Raw genomic sequence first — 15442 nt, 5'->3', positions numbered from 1 at the left:
AGGCCGCCCGCCGGCCCAGCGGGAAAGGCCCAGCAACGATGAAGCCGGCTCCGAATGGAGCCGGCGGAGTTGCTGGTGTGCGACGGGTGCAGTGGCACCCATCGCAATTTTCAGTGTCTGCATTGCAGACACTGAAAATCATTATGGGGCCCTGTGAGAGGGCCCCTGCACTGCCCATGCCAGTGGCATGGGCAGTGCAGGGGCCCCCAGGGGCCCCACGACACCCGTTCCCGCCATCCTGTTCCTGGCGGTATTTACCGCTAGGACCAGGATGGCGGGAAGGGGGTCGGAATCCCCATGGCGGTGCTGCAAGCAGTGCCGCCATGGCGGATTCCTTGGGCCAGGGGTAAACCGGCGGAAAACCGCCGGTTGCCCTTTTCTGACCGCGGCTTTACCGCCGCGGTCAGAATGGCCCAGGAAGCACCGCCAGCCTGTTGGCGGTGCTTCCGCGGTCCCCGGCCCTGGCGGTCATGGACCGCCAGGGTCGGAATGACCCCCATAGTGTTGTGTCTTAGAGTGAAGTGGTGTAGAATACCGTGGTGTACAGTGCAGTGGCACAAAGTAGAGTAGAGTGGCATAGAGTGTAGTGGCATAATGTGGTACCGAGCAGAGTAGAGTGCAATGGTGTAGAGTGGTGCAGACTAGAGTGCAGTGGAGTAGAGTTCATCAGTGTAGAGTGCAGTGGAAGAGAGCAGAGTACAGTGCAGTGGTGCAGAGTACAGTGGCATAGAGTGCAGTAGTGTTCAGTGATGCAGAGTAGAGTATAGTGCTGTCATTTTTTTAAAACAGTTTAATAATACCTCTGTACTTTCTCAATAATTTTGAGATAGTACTGCTTTACATCTTAAACTTATTTTAAAAATATATAAACACTAATCTACTTTTGCCTACCTTTACACAATTTGTTAAAGTGACTCATGTCTTCCTAGACGTGCCAAAAATGGTAGCAATCTAGATTTTACTATAAAACTCAGAACACCCACTAAGGGGGTAATTTTGAGTTTGGGGGGTGAAAAAGCCTGCCTGCCAAACTCCCGTGGTCAGGTTGCTGCCAGTGCAGCTGCCTTCCCATGGGCACCATTACAAGTCCCCCGCTGGGTCAGTGGGTGGAAACCGTGTTTCCACCCGCTGGCCCAGCGGGGAACAGCCCACAACATTGACGCCGATTAATAATGGAGCCGGTGGAAATGTTGCAATGCGTAGGGTGCAACAGCACCCGTCGCTCTTTTCACTGCATAGCCTGGTTACATGGTTGTCCATGGGGGCCCCTGCACTGCGCATGCAAAGTCCATGGGCAGTGCAGGGGCCCACATGCGGCCCCCTGCACCCCGTCTCCACCAGCTTTTACATTTCGGTGCAACCACCATGTAAAAGCTGTCATAGAGGGGCCAGTAATCCCCAGGATGGTGCTGCTTGCAACACTGCCCTGGTGGATTAGGACCGCCAGCACTGCCAGTCCCTCCAGTGGAGGGAAAGGAGTGGTGCTGGCGGTTCAACCATGGCTGAACCACCATGGTCATACTGTGGCAGTCTGACCGCTGTCAAATCGGAAAAACCTCCGCTCTGGCGGCAGTCAGACCACCACTGCGGCCCCAGCGGTCTGTAGACTGCCTGGGTCATAATACGGCCTAAATGTGTTCTATACAGTATGGCTGCCTTTTAATTTTGTTGGGGATGTCATGAACCAATAGTATTCTAGTTTGTCATCACCACATACCATGGTATACCGCAAAAGTACAGCAGTATAAGACTGCCCAAAATATCACTACGTTTTTGTCCCTTAAAACTGTAAAACTACATAACCAATTTACATCAACTAACATTAGGGACCTTTCCACATAAAATATTTGCCAAATTTCATCAAAATCTGTTCACCCATTTTTACACACTGTCTGTCTAAAAAGTCTATGAAAAATGCATTGGTGGAAAAATGTGTTTGTAGATCACCACCCCCCACCCCCTCATTTTTTCTTTGCTCCCTCTTACCTAATCACCACAAAACTATGCATCATTAACCAATGTAGAAAAAGGAATAGGTTTACAAGGTTTTGTGGTCATTTGTCAAACAGTGGCAAAGTTATTATAGACATTCAATGAAAAAAAACAATGGTTATAGGGACGTGATCGTTGGGTGAAAATGCCAGGGACAACCTACCATTCTGAATTAACAAAACCACTGAAATTCACCAGTTATAGTTATTTCAAGTAACTATTATTAGTGCTCTAAAGTAGCTATAACTCATGCCTCTGCAATGCACAATGTTGTTATCAATGATGTAATTTTCAAATGTTGCAGTGATGTTATGAATGATGTCTTAGAACATGCCATGAGTGATGTGATTTAAGAGGTGTTTATCAGTGCATGACAATGGCACAATATGTTTTAATTGACATTTTTACCTAACTATAGCGTCCCTTTAACTTTTGTTTTTTCAGTGAATTCCTAAACTTTTTAAATGTAAAATAACCTATTTTTACAATTCTTAACTATGATGTCACTCTACCCTTTGGTTTCGTTCCAATGAAGTTCTAGGTTTTTTTAAAGTACAGTAAAATGTCCAATGCCGTACGTGGCATGGAGTTGGGTGTTTGCACCCAAACACCTGCTGGTGCCCAACCTGCACTGCAAATGACTTTTGGTTGCATGTGGTTAGGTCGCATGTGGTTAGGGTGTGCCACAGGCCAGGTCCTGCTCCCAACCCCTCTGTGTGTGCCTTGCCTGCGACGTGGGGTTTGGCCCAATCTCAGACTACGGTCAGGCCATGCGCCCAACATCCACAGGTGTGTACGAATGAGCAATTGGCTTGCCCACTTCAACCATTAAATGTCTTCACTTTGACTACATTTTGATTATGTACATCCATACATCCACAGAAATTGCCCACCAAGATTAGATATTTAGAGACACTGTTAGTACCTATGTATGGTAACAATCAAGAAATGCATTGAAATCTGCAATATTAACTTATCATAAACTAGCTTTGGCATATTGATTTGGTGTATGTGTGTATGAAAGATTTCATCAGGTATCTTTGATTTTCTATTGCTTTGCTCAACAGACATTGCAGTTTTGCTTCTTCCTACCAGCATCCACAACATATAGCAGGGTGCTTTTATAAGCAACTGCAATTTACTGGCACACATGGATAATGTCAGTGAAAAACAGTTTGCTAATAAGGTTGAGTTTACCAGTGACTACTAATGCCTATGAATAATAGGATTTCAAAACGTTGATTTTTAGTGTTAGTTGGGCTTCAGGGAGTTTAAAAAATTAGGTATATCTCAATAGCTGGTTCCACTAAAGGCCTTCAGTACAGCAAATTATATATATATTGGCAGTTTTTCTTGTGTGTGATTTGAATTATGGGACACTCCAAAACCCATTTCAAAGCCGCCCTGCAGGGATGGGGGCTCCCGTCATTTGGAGATTGCTGTTTGGATTTTGTTTGGGGAGCATGTCCTGCTTTCCTACTTGTTACACAAAGGGATTATCCTGTTATTTCAGCACGGAGGTGAGAAAGGGAGACTGGGGAAGATTTACTCCCTCTGCCATCTCTGACTTGCGTGTATTTTCTAAAGACATAGGGCCAGATGTAGGAAGGCATTAGCGCCTCGCAAACAGCGAAAAACGCCGTTTGTGAGGTGCTAATGCCCTCACGCGATGCTGAAACACATATTGCGAGTCGGTACCAACTCGCAAAATGTGTTTCAGACTCGCAAATAGGAAGGGGCGTTCCCTACCTATTTGCGAGTCGCACCGCGATGTAGGGTTGATTTGTGACTGCGAAAGCGGTCGCAAATCAACCCGCAGTTACCATCCACTTGAAGTGGATGGTAACTCATTCGCAAACGGGAAGGGATCCCCATGGGACCCCTTCCCCTTTGTGAATGCTCACAATAATGTTTTTTCAGAGCAGGCAGTGGTCTTATGGACCACTGCCTGCTCTGAAAAAAACCGAAACTAAAAGGTTTCGGTATTTTTTCTATTTGCAGCTCGTTTTACTTTAAGGAAAACGGGCTGCAAAGAGGAAAAAAAAAAAACTGCTTTATTGAAAAGCAGTCACAGACATGGTGGTCTGCTGTCTCCAGCAGGCAACTGCGAACCACCTCATAAATATTTATGAGGTGGGTCTTTGCGACCCCATAGCGAGTCGCAGAAGGTGTCTGAGACACCTTTCTGCATTCCCTTTTGCGAGGTGCAAATTGCGAGTCGCTGGGACTCGCAATTTGCACCTCACAAAAGGAAACCTACCTACATCTGGCCCATAGGGAGTTATTCTTGGCAGTAGTGAATTCGAGCAGGACTGGCAGTATATTTATGTAGCCTTCATTTTGAAATAATATTCGTGACTGTTTTACTGGAAGAAACACGCACTCGGTTGAAATATTTATACTGTGATGACAAGACACTATTAAGCAACATTTGAAAAGACATTAGAGTTTTATATTGTATTGACATTACTGGTGCATTATGTGAATAGAAGGATGTTTCCATCTGGTCACGTGCTTATGATGATTTAAGGCACACAACAATTTGCACTTGATTTTGCTCACCTGTGAACAAGGCTGCTAAGCCGAAATGCGTCAGGAAAGGAAAGACTGCCAAGAAAACTGCGCTATTGATTACAATAAATGCCATTGAGTTGGGCTTTGACCATTTTTCATGTGTGTGAGATATATATATATATATATATATATATATATATATATATATATATATGTGTGTATATATAATATGTATGTGTTTGTATCTCACCCTCATTGGCCAAGGTAGACTTTATTCTCTAATCGTCTATTTCGGTACCAGTACCATTATTGGGGTGCAGAGCAGCCTGATTGGCTGACACCAATCAAAACAAAATGCTGCGGCCACGATTACAGGACAACTTCCCAGTGTCCTGATAATGTTTTAAAAAATATAATGTCTAAGGGGGCATGGGTGGCACCAGGCCCCTGGTCACTTGTGGGGAGAACACAAGGTGTAAAAAAAACAAAATGGTGCTTCTGCAGGGTACCTCCAAGGAATCTTGCACAGTGCTTTGGTATCATGAGAGCGAAGCTTGAGCAATGGATACTGAAACAGTAATGCCCTACATGAAAATAATGAAAAACAAAATGTGGATTGGGCATCCGTGGGGTATGGGCTCCAGGGGGAGTGCCACTAAATAATAAAATGGTAAAAATAAAGCTGAAGAAACTTGAGTTTACCAGTGACTGCTTGTCCCTATATACACTAGGTACTCATCACAAGTGTTCCATAGTAACAAAGACGTTTATTCAACGCTTCAATATTGACTAACCATTATAAACCAGTATTGGCATATTTATTTATCCTATAGGAAACAAGCACAAATCCTTAGAGCAAAAAAAGTGTATATGTAAAACGTTATATTGACGCCACAACCTCTAGTAACGACTTGAGATACTGCAGCTTTGTGAAAGACTTTTTAAACAATTGCTTATAACTTTAGAGGGACATCGATTAAAGTGTTGGAGGACTGCAGCCTTGTTAAAGACTCCAAGGTAGTGCGTCTGCCTACAGAGGGCCATCTAGTAATGACTTTGGGTACTGCAGCTATGCTAAGTGACAGACCTATTGTCTTTGCAGTGCTTGTTTTCCCTTCCCAAGACATAATCTGCTACTATTGTCATTACCTATCTTCTTATATGGCTTGTTTCTCTATTTTTCATTAACCACATTGCTGTTGTCTCTTTTCTGTTTCCCTGAATCTTTCAGTTTCATACCAGCCACTCTTTTCACCTATTATCCCTTGTGCTACCACTTTCATTTTACGTGTCATATTTCTATTGTTCACTCTTGCTCTATTATTATATTATATATTGTCTCTATCAACACTTTTCATTACTTTTACTGACAAATCTATCACTCCTTTCACTTTATAATAACCCATTTCATTTGTTTCTTCTAGTTTTGTTTTACATTACCCAACTTTTATTGTCTCTTTACCCCTTCATTACGCAATCTTCATTTCATTCACCTGTTTCACATTTTATTCTCCTTCCCTGTTTTGTTCACTCTGTTGCTTCTTGACAGAACCTTGACTCCTTTTTATTCTCTTTACTTGGCACTTTCCTCCCCATGTTGATCCTTTAACTCCCTCTGTTACCCTCCTTATTCTCATTTATTGTCAACTTCCCCTTGTCTCCTTACAGGTATGTGTGAGCAGTAGTTACAGAAGGGCAGGGCCTCTGGAATTACGTGATTGCGCATCCACTGTGATTTTCTCACGATTACAGATTTGCTGCTTTTTCCACATAATCCATCATCTGCACACAATCTGCAGATTTGGATTTGTGTTGCTATATTGCTATATTTGGGAGTTAAACTGGTACTAATGAGGTCCAACAATGTTAACATGTTTGAAAATGACAAAATAATGAAGTAATAGTATCACATAATGTGCCGCATTATGCTGCATAATTTGCCTTTTCTTGCCACATAATTTACTCAACCCTGTGCATAATTTGGCCCTCCCTTGACGCATAATTCCAGTGGCCCTGCAGGAGGGCACATCGGACAACTACCATTGCCCTTTTCTTAGGGTAACTTGCAGGCTGTGTGCAGTGCTGTTGCACTCTTGCGACTTGTCACCTATGCATGACTGAGTTGAGCTTACAAAATGCACAGGCAGGAGTGACTCGTGCTTCTCTAATAATTCTTCCCATTATCAGGAGCCAGTACATTAATTCTTTGGGAGCATAACAAATATATTATTTTGCTCCTGCCTAAGCTTGAGGGCCTACTGATCCTTTCCTTCTAGGATGGTAAAACCCCAGGCAACTGCCTAGTATTGTCTTGTATCCTCATCCCGAACTTGAGGCGGTCTTCCAAGTCAGGAATGCTAGATGCATGTAAAAGCACAGTTTGCATCTGTCTAGCATCGTCTAGCAGATGCTTTCACTATAAAAAGTGTCACCAGTCTGGCCAACTTCAATCTGAAAGATGCAGCCCCCTGCCTCTGACCTTCTGACCGCCAGTCTAGTAACCGGGTAATGTAAAATAAGGCCAGTCAGAAGTAGAAGAGCAATAAGCATGCTAAGCATTGGCTGAAATCGCCCTGTAGTAAAGGCAAAATATGTTTTGATAAATTTGCAACACTAAAAGGACGAAACTCCACCGTAATTGTAAATATTTAAAATATTTCCATAATACGACATAATAATAATAATAATCGATATAATGGAAATATGTACAATTCTTTGATGACTTCGAGATGTTATTTAAAAAAATATGCAAGCTAATTTAGGATTTTGGAAAGCGGCTATAAACTGCATATTTTAGAAGTGAATGATAAACAACAATCAGAAACGAAGTATGTTACACGTATTAAAAATATAAAATAGCATCTTGAAATCTGTCAACAAGGATCCTAGGTAGCCACTCTGACAAAGTGAAAACGTCTTTCATGAACCGTCTTCAACTCTCAGATACTAGCTACACACTAACTTACCTGAAATGCATATTGGTTCACGGTTTGACTAACTAGTGTTATGAGTTTGCTCTTACCTAGCAGTTGTTGACTGCTCTTAATTACGTTTTGTGCAATTACAATCGGGTAGGATACGAGAACCAAGTGTGATAGAGGAAAGAGAAGGTTTATGCCACTGCTCCCTCTTCCATCGGGTCTGTTCTTCTATGGTTGTCAGACTCGATCTGAATACTGAGGCTGGAGCTTCATTACTGCACTTTGAGTTATTTTAAGTTGCAGTTTTGTTTTCTTGTTGACCTGTGACACATTGTCACAGGTGAACTGGTTCACAGGGTCTGCGCTGTGATAGGCCACGGGCAGTGATCAAAAAGGGTTACAGAAATATCAGCAAATAGTGGGTTTTCCTTTTGATCAAGTACGTTGTAGAATTTGTTTCATGGGGCTCAGACTGTACCTTACTGATGAGGCTAAGGGAGGGTGGAGCATGGCTGGGTCTACTTTGGTCACCACAAAGAAGGGAGGCAGCCTCACTGTTCGGGCGAGGCTGATTTTCTGGAAGAGAGTCAAGACTCATTTTCAGTGTGTTGGCCCCAGTCAGTGGTCTGGGTCGTTTGGATGACGTGCCTAAGTAATGACCGGTGGCTTAGATTAATTGAAGCAATATCAATAGAACAACAAATGTCATGGGATAGTCCTATTCTTGATAGTCTTGCATACATACAACCTGTCTCTGTAAGACAGCAATTGTCACCAAATTCACATTTTATTCAACAAAATGGCTCATATATTTGAAAAAGAAGCAAGTATACTTTTGCAGTGTGCGATTGGAACTCAAGTACTAATTCATATTTATGAACAAAAAGCTCACAAGACTGAACACAATCACTGCAATGTCCTAATTTTTCCTCCCTCATTGTTTTCCTTTCCTTGACCACATGGTTCTGGATACCTCATTGCCTACTACAGTGAAACCTGCCTATATCACAGTCTGTGATTGTCCGCAGAATTGCTAATTTGTCCACGTCAACAACGTTTTTAATTATACAAAATAGTATTATTTTGTGATTCACATAATGTTTTTTTCTCTATTTTAGATTTCCTCATACCTTTTATTCAGAGCAACTTTAAGAAGTATGAAATTAAAGAGGTAAGCCTGAGAATCCTAGATAGCTACTACATTATTTATTTTTTAAACTAGAACTGCTCGATTTATGGGTGTATTGGTGTTTAGCTGAAATCGAGAAGCAAAGAGTAAAGCAATCATTTTAAAATAGGTTAACTTGCCATCTAGAGATTTACAAATGGCTAGATAGAACCACGTGCTGGTGCTGTTTAGAAAAGATTTCAACTCGGAAAGGTTATTTGTTGACAATTTTAGCATCATACATTAGCATATCAAGAACATCTGGGATTATACATTTTGACCCCAGAGCTAGTATTAGTAAATTAACTCTGGGTTACATTATAGTTGATAGAATACTAGAACATTTCGGTCAAATGGCTACATGCCATGTCAATACATGAAAATGATCTCTGTACTTCCATTGCATATTTAATAGTCTTATTAAGGAGCGGTGTTGTATAAAGATAGGTTATGTTAGCCTTATCGTCTACATCTTCAAGGATCAGCTAGTAAGTGAAAGAGCTTCTCTTCTGCATTGACAACCGTCCAAGACCCCTCCTGGGACCATCTTCTCAGGGCTAAGATGAAAGGTCTTTACTAACTAGTAAATAGTTCCAGAGTAATACCAAATGCAACAGTGCCACTAACATCAGGGGACAAAGAGTGCCCCTCTCTCGCTGTAAACTCAGCATGCAGAAAATTTCTGCTGGCAGACTATGGGTTACCTAATATATGCTGCCCAATACAAAGATGGCACTTGCAATCACCTACCAGCCTTATAGCCCACTAAAGGGGGCTATACCTGTTGTTAAAGGCCTTGAATTCAAGTTATAAGCCCGAGCCACAGGCAAGGTCCTATAATGAGAGTGAGAGCCTTTAACAACATGTATAGCCCAACGCTATTAGAACATTCCACCCACTAAGGGTAGAATGTTCCTCATTAAAAAGGGAGAACCAGAAAGACAAACATTGGAATGTTTAAGAAAGCTTTTAGCAGCCTTTATAATCCTGAAACCACTCTATTGTTTTTAATGGAGCTCTCAACATTCCAGTGTTTTAATATACATTAAAGCATCCACGCGCATTGTTTTTTCATCTAAAGCTGGTACAAGGTTTAAAGAGTATTTGCATAAAGAGTGTGTCTCAGCCAACCACATTAGATGTTTCATTTAAGTTTTAGTTTGGGAGTCTGTTTACAAAGCCCTACTCTAAGTATATCACTAGTTAATAGGCACAATGACCTTATAACTTTCTATAATTCAACCATATTTTCAGTGAATCAATTTCTAGACGTTTAGTAGGACCAGGTGCTGCCTTTTGATCTTGGTATGGGGTACATCCATTCAGCTTTTTTGTGGTGCGCTTCAGCAATAATTCCTATACAAGCCTGATTTAAAATTGAAAAATTGGTCCAATCCCTTTATCAGCTTCCTTAGAAGCAAGCATCGCAAAAACTTTCACAATCAACACTGTATGATCGGCTGAATCACTTATTTTCCCGTGCACTCTGGTCCCCACCCACCCATGTATTTTAGCTTGGTGAACAGATGAAGCTCCCTGCAGTTGAAGTCAAAAGACAACTGCCCCCTGCACTACCCCTTCCTTTCTACAACTCACCCACTACCCAGAAAATATAGCCTCCCTTACCTTTAACACCTGCTTCAAGCAAGAGGTATATGTTTGTGGGTCTGTGTTTTATTCTCCTTTTTGGTAGAACGAACTACTAATCCATATTATATCACAGATGGATGTCAGCCAGAATTTTTAATTTCTGACCAATATCTCCCCCACGAAGATAATAGGGAACTTGTAATGGGAGTCTTACCTGTCCGCCTTTGTCTTTGGACTTAACTTAAGATCAGCAAAGCAGAGTTCTTTAAAGTTGGCTGAAACCAGATGTGGTTGCTATGTGGAAGTCAAAGTGAGCAAAGAGTTGGTCTATCTTCCTATCTGTAAAACATATATAACGTTGCCCGTAACGGACTAGAAACCAAAATGCACTTATTAGGTACAATAATAAAGGTGCCCCCTTATCCGTTCCTGATATGGGAATGGTTCCTATTTCTTTAGGTTTAGAGTACAGTAATCAAAAATAACTCGTGAGCAGGTCAAACTGTTGGGAAATTCAAGGGCTCCATCTTTGAGCCTTTTTAGACATAAAGTGGATGGAGGGCTGGGGCGGTCAAACAACGACACCTGAAGCAAATTGATAATATATGCTTGAGCAATCTTTGCTCATGCCAGCGGTCATTCCTTAAGTGGCAGTTGGTGTAAGGCACTGCCCTTAAGTGGCTCTCTGTTCATGTTTGTGGGTGCTCTATGAAAATTCGGCACTGATTACAGATTACCCTTTAAAAGAAAGCCTCTCTATAAAAAATAAAAGTGCCAACAGTGTATGCAGGGTCATCCTTATACTACCTGGGGTTCGTATGTCAGTAGTATGCTGTAGCCTGCCTCAGATTACAGGTTTTTGCACATTCTTTGGTGATCAGGTGCCTAGAGAGGAGAAGCAGCAACCCATAAGGCATGGCTCATTTCCTCTTCTATATATGGTCTTTTGGGCCAGAAGGTGGATAGTGAAGTCTGTTTCGAAAACTGAAATGAGAAGGTAGTGACTATCAAACTTTGTTGATGGAATGTCAATTGGGTATGAGCCAGTTTCACCATGTTTTAAGGGAGAGAGCATATGCACTTTAGCGCTGGTTAGCAGTGGTAAAGTGCACAGAGTCCTAAAACCAGCAAAAATAGTGTCAAAAAGTGAAGGGAGGCAGGCAAAAAGTTGAGGGAGACCACCCTAAGGCTGTCAGGTCTAACAGTAACCATTTACTCAGATAAGGACTCTAGCCGACAAAGAGGGTAAATGTGTTCCCCTAAATAAAGTGTGTGCATGTTGGGACACCCTGTGATGTCTTGTGACCGCAGCATTTTTGGTGACCCATTCTTGATAAATTGGCAGTCTGTGGGTTAGAGTGTGTGTTAATTGCAGCAGCAATAAAAAGAGGATGATGATTAAATTGGCCATGCTCACACCAGTGGCTTGGCCTGAATACTCATGGGAAAGTGAAGCTTTTGATATATGTGGCCCTTTTCTTTGTATGCTTTGTGACTCTTGGTAAGCTATCACTCCAAACTAGTCAGAGGTCAGAGTTGTTAGCAGACGTACAGCTGATGCTATTATTAATTTATTTAAAGAAGTTGCTTCCAGGGAAGAGCATTCATACACCCTGGTCACTGACAATGGAGTTCAGCTGACTTTGTTAGGAATGCCCTAATTACTTACTGATAATTGCATTACTCTACGTCCTACTCCCTGGTTTTAATTAGTTACAAATTAATCTTCCTTGCCTTGTACAGACACCAATAAAAAACGCACCCAACAAAAGCCCCTCCTGCCCCGCTACTCATCCTGTTAGTCAAAAGCTCTGACTCAAAATCAATTCAGTTGCTTTGATCTGGGGGTGTGAATGTGTGTGGGAGGCTCTATGAATAAAGCGAGGAAATAGGATTTGGGAGTAATGCAGTTACCAGTAAGTATTTAGGGCATAACCCCTACGTACCTCCCTCACTTAAATTCATTATAACTGAGAACTATCAACAAATAAACCTTTAGGCAATTAGAGTTAAATGCTCAAACCAGAAAATGCTTTTATTGAAACAGAATCATTCATTCATCTCTCTTTTCCTTCGTAGAGGAAGGTGATCCAAATTCATTTCACACTCCAAGAAAAAGATAGTCAATGTGTCCCACACAGCCTCAGAGGGAGGACTTCCTGGAGGTCTGCAGAGTTACTGCTAAGTTGTCTGAAAGACCCTGGCCCCATTCTCTTAGCATTCAAGGCATTCACTTGAAATAGGCTAAAGACTCCTGTCTTACTACTGAAAAAAGAAGATTAGCCACACCCTCAAAACTGTTGTGGCTTTCCAAAGAGGAAGTCAACTGTCTTGCAGCCAAGAAGGAGCAATCACCACCTCCTCTGGCTGCTCTGTTCTCATCCTCTCTAAAAAGGCTTCAGTGACGGGAAAGGGGGATAAAGCATACACAAGGTTGGGAGGCCATTTGCATGCCATAGCTTCTATGGCCCAGACATGTTTGCCTCTTATTCTTAAACAGAATGTTGGCACCCTGGCATGTGTCTCTGAGATGAATGAGTATTAGTGGCCCATCGATGGACTAACCTATTGAATATCTCTGTATGCAAAAATAAATTTAGAGATGATGGAATTTCCCTGCTCACTTTGTCTGCAATCAAGTTCTTTACTCCCTGGATGTGAACTTCTGTCAGAGAAATCAGTGGTTATTGAGCACAAAGAAATATCCTGAGTGCAAACTTGGTCAGAGTGGGGACCAGTTTGTTGATGTACTCCTTTCATGTTGTGTTACCTACCAGTGAGAAATGCTCCCGGAGTTCTCATTTGTGGTGGTACAGCTGTGTGGTCGAAACCTATCCAATTGCCATCATTCTGGACTGCTGGCGAGTGGGTAGATTTCCCCCAGCTGGGACCTACAGAAGCATTTCTCAAAGGTATACAACGAGGCCCATAAATTCTAATTAATGGATCACCTAGAATGAATCCACAGTGTGAGGTTTACTCTTTCTATTGGCAAATGTTATTCTTTCATTTTGCTACAAACCACCAGCACCATTGTTGTCCTTTTAACTAAATTGAGTTAATTAGGTAGATGAGGATTTATTCCCTGGTCCTGATGAATTGCCAATAACACCATATGAAGCAGTTTAAGGAAAGAAACATGTTGTTCTTTTGGAGAACCCTAAATTCATTATGGTCCTCTTAGGTTCTTGTTTGATTTTTTAAATATTTGTATAGATCATAAAAATAAAAAAAACTAGTCTTTCTTTTTCATTGACTTATAACCACTTTCTTGTCTCAGTGTACCATCCTTCCTTCAATTAGGGCAAGGACATTACCCAGTCAACTACTTTAGGATAACAAACGATCTCAGGCAAAAAGCCCTCTTGTAGGGACCCACTGGGCATTGCAGCGCTGGCCCAATAAGGAGCAAGTCTGATGATGAAGTATGCCACCTTGGTGGGTAAGGGCTTGTGTACCCTAAAAAGGATGTTTTTCCTTGTGGCCTGACCCATAATTAGATGCAACTCTAAATTCGGGTTGCGCTTACTCTTCAGAGCAGCATATTATTTTCTGTATATTCTGGCTTCTTTGCCAGAGCTTTCTTAACAGCCATATCATTCATTTGCTTAACTTCATTAGGAGTCATAAGAGGTGGAAAATTATTAGCAAGTGAATCTTATTCATCTGACCTGGAGTGTCTCGTAGGAATGGGACCTTCATTGTTAGAACAGGAAGAGAGAATATGCCTTCTCTTAGAAGCTGTTTTCCCTTCCATAGCCAACACTCACTGGGACAGCTGCCCTTGTGCCCTCTTAACCATATAGGAAGATCATAATTTTCCCAATCAAAAGTAATTCAATAAACCTAGTTAACCAATAAGATCACAGAATCAGAATCTCTGGACCAACCCTCTGCACTAAATGTAAGGCTTCTAAATAATATAAATACACTAGGAAATAGTGTGCCAAAAAGGGCAACTCACCATTCCAGTTTTGTGAAAATAGTCCCACTCTTCCATAGAGAGCTAAACATACAACTGTGTTCTCTGGCTTTTCAACCCGGAAGCATGTCTACAGCTGCCTGGGAGTGAACCACGCCCTGTGCAGTCTTCCTTCTGACCCGCTACCAATGACACTGTGACCCACCCACTATGTGCAGCGTTGCTCCCAACCTGAGTGAGCAAATCATCCCACGTCCCTCCAGGTAAATAATATCAATTCATTTTCTTCTTTAATTAAAAGTAGTATGTTATTGACGAGGCTCTCCCGCCCACCAGCCCAATAGTATCCTGCCTGAGACAACAAAAAAAACAAGAGGCGTGGGGGGTTGAGAGGGGCTTTTATTGGCGGTGTTTTCTTTTCTTTTTACTGCTGGCCATACAAGGCAAAGGAGCATTACTTGTAATGAATTTAAGCAAGAGAGGGACTCTGGGTAATGAATGATTTCCCAGTTGTAGCAAAGTGCCTCTTTTGACATGGTTAGCCTCCACTTTTTGCCTGGTGTTTGATGTGGTTTCAAAGTTGTTAGTGCCCAGAGCCCCTTCTAACCAGGTCCCCTGGGCCAGATCTCATTACCAAAACTGTTGTGATGCATTGCCACATTTGGCAACATCTTTAGCTGCCGCTATAAGTCCCTAGTAAATGGTACTTAGGTACCCAGGGCATGGGGGTACTAAGGCTAGGCCCCGGAGGGCAGCAGCACAGATTTTGACACCCTCTGGGACCATGCATCCAAGTGCTCCCAGCACTGCCATTGCAGCCTGAGTGTCCTGGTGCAATCCCAAAATGCGAAACTGACATGACACGTAGCCCATGTGCCCTGTCCATTCCACACTGCATGCAATATAGGTAAGTCACCCCTCTAGCAGGCCTTCCAGCCCTAAGGCAGGGTGCACTATACTGCATGTGTGGGCATAGATGCATGAGCAATATGCCCCTACTGTGTCCCTGCGAAACCTGGGGCATAGTTAGAGAACAGAGCAGCCATTTTACATTGGACACTGTTGAACAATGATCAATATCAGTTTCAGAACTACATGATGGCCACTCTGCACCCTAGGTTGTTTGGTATCAAACAACTCAAATCCAAAGTGGATTTATTGCAAAATGTACCCAGGGGCCACCTTAGAGGTGCCCTCTGCAAAAGCTAACTACCCTGGCATAGTTGCTGGCCGGGCACAACCAGCCTGCCACCACCAGACAAGATTCTAGAGCCCTGGGGTGAGAGCCTGTTCTCTCTGGGTCCAGAGAACAAAGCCCTTCCTGGGCAGAAATGT

General features: G+C 42.4%; 1 protein-coding gene across 5 annotated transcripts in view; it reads left to right on the top strand.

The window, feature by feature from the left end:
• The window catches only part of LOC138300336 (prominin-1-A-like), a 475106-nt gene that overhangs the window by 173900 nt on the left and 285764 nt on the right, over positions 1-15442 (top strand). For all 5 annotated transcript variants that reach the window (XM_069239581.1, XM_069239582.1, XM_069239583.1 and 2 more), the window contains one exon: positions 8546-8598. In XM_069239581.1, coding sequence (XP_069095682.1) covers positions 8546-8598 — 53 coding nt within the window. The remainder of the gene's footprint in view (positions 1-8545; positions 8599-15442) is intronic.

This window comes from Pleurodeles waltl, chromosome 6, assembly GCF_031143425.1.
Source record: "Pleurodeles waltl isolate 20211129_DDA chromosome 6, aPleWal1.hap1.20221129, whole genome shotgun sequence".
Lineage (NCBI taxonomy): Eukaryota > Metazoa > Chordata > Amphibia > Caudata > Salamandridae > Pleurodeles > Pleurodeles waltl.
This window is presented reverse-complemented; position numbering and strand designations above follow the sequence as displayed.